Below are 3,146 nucleotides of genomic sequence, written 5' to 3'. Positions count from 1 at the left end.
TTTCTGCTTCTATTCTGGATAGATATGTAAATTTGACGCGTTCTCATAGTATTCCCACGAGATTTCGACTAGAACTCATCTCGGGGGAAGCAAAAGACTGGATTGCGTGCCTGCTGCTGGCCTCCCGAAGCTGCGTGCTAGGGTTTCCACTCGAGACAAAGTTTTTTCTGCTTCTATTCTAGATAGATATGTAAATTTGACGCGTTCTCATAGTATTCCCACGTGATTTCGACTAGAACTCATCTCGGGGGAAGCAAAAGACTGGATTGCGTGCTGGCTCAACTCTGCGTGCTGGCCTCCCGAAGCTGCGTACTAGGGTTTCCCCTCGAGACGAAGTTTTTTCTGCTTCTATTCTGGATATATATGTCAATTTGACGCGTTCTCATAGTACTCCCATGAGATTCCGATCAAAACTCATCTCGGGGGAAGCAAAAGACTGGATTGCGTGCTGGCTCAACTCTGCGTACTGGCCTCCCGAAGCTGCGTACTAGGGTTTCCACTCGTACCAGCCTCTCTTGTCTGCGTACTACGGAATCAGTCTTCTTCAGTAGTTGTTGTTTGTGGGTGCGGGCAGACGGTATACAAACCAGTGGAAAGTGATTTCGTGTGATTCCGACTAAAACGCCGGTGTCCCTTGCAGCCTCACGCCCTGTTTCGCTATCGCTGCCAAGGTTTCATCTCTCCCTCCACTCACTCTATCTGCTCAAATTCACATTTTGTGATCCCGCATATCTCGAGCCACGGCGTGACGAGTTAGGCAGACCAAAAAAGAAGAAGGATCCGCTGCGCGCTTCGTGCGTCAGCCCGCCCTCACTTCGAGCGTTGCGAACGCCGGTTCGCGACCGTCCCTCGCGTAGAGGATTAACGACGAGGAAGTCAGTAGGAGCAGGAGCGTGAGGGAGAGAAGAAGGCAGCTTTGGCGATGTAGGCGTAGCCAGTAGGCCGAGTCTGATCTGGGGTGAGCGCATCGAAAGAGCCGCAGGGTGGTCGTCCAACGGATCGGATGGTCTGCCTAGGTAGGTCGAGCTGGAAGGAGGAGGGAAAAGAGCGGTGAATGAAGAAGAGAGGAAAGACTTCAGCTTGAGTTTCGGATAACGTGAGAGGAAACTGCACGGCACTGACTGCACGGATGTGATCGACCGTGCTCTCCCTTTTTCCTTTTAGTAGTTCACCACCACGCTTCCCATCGCGAACAGAGACATCAACGGTGGATGCTCTTCCTACAAGAACGTGAAGTAACGCAAGAACCTTTGATCAGTAGATGAGACGACGAGACGATGGAGAGACAGAAGACAAGGAACTGAGAGAACTCCCAAAGCACGACTCTCACTCGAAGGTTTCTACAGGCCCTCGTCGACATCTCTATCCTCCCCAAGGGTTCTCAGACTTGGAACGAGACTTCGATGTTGGTTGGGAATGAAGAGCTGGGCGCTGCCACGATCTCGCTTGAGATTGGAGAGACTGGTCTGGTACTGGATCGAGAAGGAACAAGGTGATCCAGTCGGATGTTGGTTCGACGCTCAAGAGAGCGACGCAGGGGTGAGATCGGACGTGAAACTCACGAAAGGCAACTGCAATTTTGGAGCTAGCACCTACCTACCACTCAGAGAAAGCGTCGTCGTCAAAGCCTCGTCGCTCGTCGCTGTTTCTCGACTCGTGGCCCTGTCCCTTCTGCTCTCACAGACAGAGGAGAGACTCGCCGAGCATATCGGGCTTTCTTTCATCTCTGTTGGGATCCCTTGTGGAGATAGAGTTCGTTTGGAGTCTCGCTCATGAGCAGCAGCAGCCAAGTTGCGTTGCCTTTGCTCGTCGAGGATCTCCCGTCTTGTTCATCGGCTCCCCCGTTCTTCTTTCAATTCCTTTCTTCCTTCGTAGTAGTAGAGAGAGAGCTGGACTGCCCCAACGTCGGTCTGATCATCATCACTCGGATTCTCTGAGAGCCTCCCGGATGACGCCTCCGCGGTCGAAGAGCCCAGCCGTATGGGTCGCTTTTCTCTCCCGCTTCCACTGGGCCAATGCTTGCAAGACTTCGCTTTGTGATGTCGCCTTCCACTCTTAGCTACTGCTGAAAAGGCAGGCCAGCTGCTTCCTTCTTTGAACCTGAGAGAAGCAGAATGAAAGAGAGGAATGAAAGACGCGTCGTGGGGTTTCCCCTCGAACCTCGAGCGGATTGCGCACCGTTAGACTCAACATAACTGACTGAGCAGCTCTCCGGAATTCGTTTTCTAAGAGGACGTGCGGAAAGTCCAGAAGGTATGTGGCTCGAAGGAAAAAAAAAAAAAAAAAAAAATGAGAGTGAGAGAGACTGAGAGGAAGGAAAATAAAAGAAACCGCCGCCGAAGCGTCGTAGCAATCTTCCTTGGACTCCCGAGTGATTGATCAACGCATGGGCTCAAGGAAGCAGGGGATCGGGGTGAGAAGTAACTTTGTTCGATCTGGACAGACCAACGACCATGTTCACACTCAGGGCGGCAGGCTACAGAACTCTGTTAGTTGGAGCTTCTGCCTACCTGCCACAATCGACCGAAGAAGAGCGATCTCGGGTCGCGTTCTTGTTTTCTCTCTCTCTCTTCTTTGGCCCTGCTCGGACTGCGTCTCCTTTTCAGCCTCATCTGAAATCATATCACCGTCTGTTTCAACGCGAGTGCCGGATTGAACGTGTGTCTCAAAAGTAGAGAAGGACACCTGTCAAGCTGGAGCTACCAATCCTGCGGGTCTCTACGTTTGTCGAGCTTTCGTCGGGTGAGTCGTCTCTCGGGTTCTCTCCTTTCCTACGTTGCGTCGCGTCTCCGTCTCGTTTCTGACTCGGCTCCTTCTGCCCTCATTCTGTTCCGGCAGTATCGGAGAAGCTATGTTCGGTCAAGCCATCGCCTTCTACCTCACTTGTGGGCACTCTCTTATTGAGGGAGCTCTCGCTCGTCGTCGCTCCTCGATCTCGTCGCGTCCATTTTGTTCGCTCAGACTGGTGCAAGAAAGAGGAGCTCGCCAAGCGAGTTGGACTCTTCATCTCTGCTGGATCCCTCGCCGGAGCTTTCGGGTCCATGACTAACAGCAAGATCCCTCAGTGGAGGATCCTCTTTCTCATCGAGGGAATCCCGTCTTGCGCGTCCGCGCTTTCTCCCTCTTTCTTTCTTCGTCTTCGACGA

At 52.5% G+C, this 3,146-nt stretch overlaps 1 protein-coding gene across 1 annotated transcript; it reads left to right on the top strand.

The window, feature by feature from the left end:
• Window positions 1–1,602: 1,602 nt before the first annotated feature.
• Window positions 1,603–3,064, top strand: BDY24DRAFT_445286 (uncharacterized protein; the record flags this gene model as incomplete). The annotated part of the gene is made up of 4 exons (XM_076644906.1): window positions 1,603–1,827; window positions 2,673–2,742; window positions 2,839–2,885; window positions 2,962–3,064. Coding segments are annotated over 4 exons (430 nt in total), but the record flags the coding sequence as incomplete, so codon positions are not given.
• Window positions 3,065–3,146: the final 82 nt, after the last annotated feature.

Source organism: Mrakia frigida, assembly GCF_051309035.1.
Source record: "Mrakia frigida strain ATCC 22029 unplaced genomic scaffold BDY24scaffold_57, whole genome shotgun sequence".
Taxonomy (NCBI): Eukaryota; Fungi; Basidiomycota; class Tremellomycetes; order Cystofilobasidiales; family Mrakiaceae; genus Mrakia; species Mrakia frigida.
The sequence above is the reverse complement of the archived record's forward strand: the minus strand, read 5'-3'. Positions and strand labels throughout refer to the sequence as shown.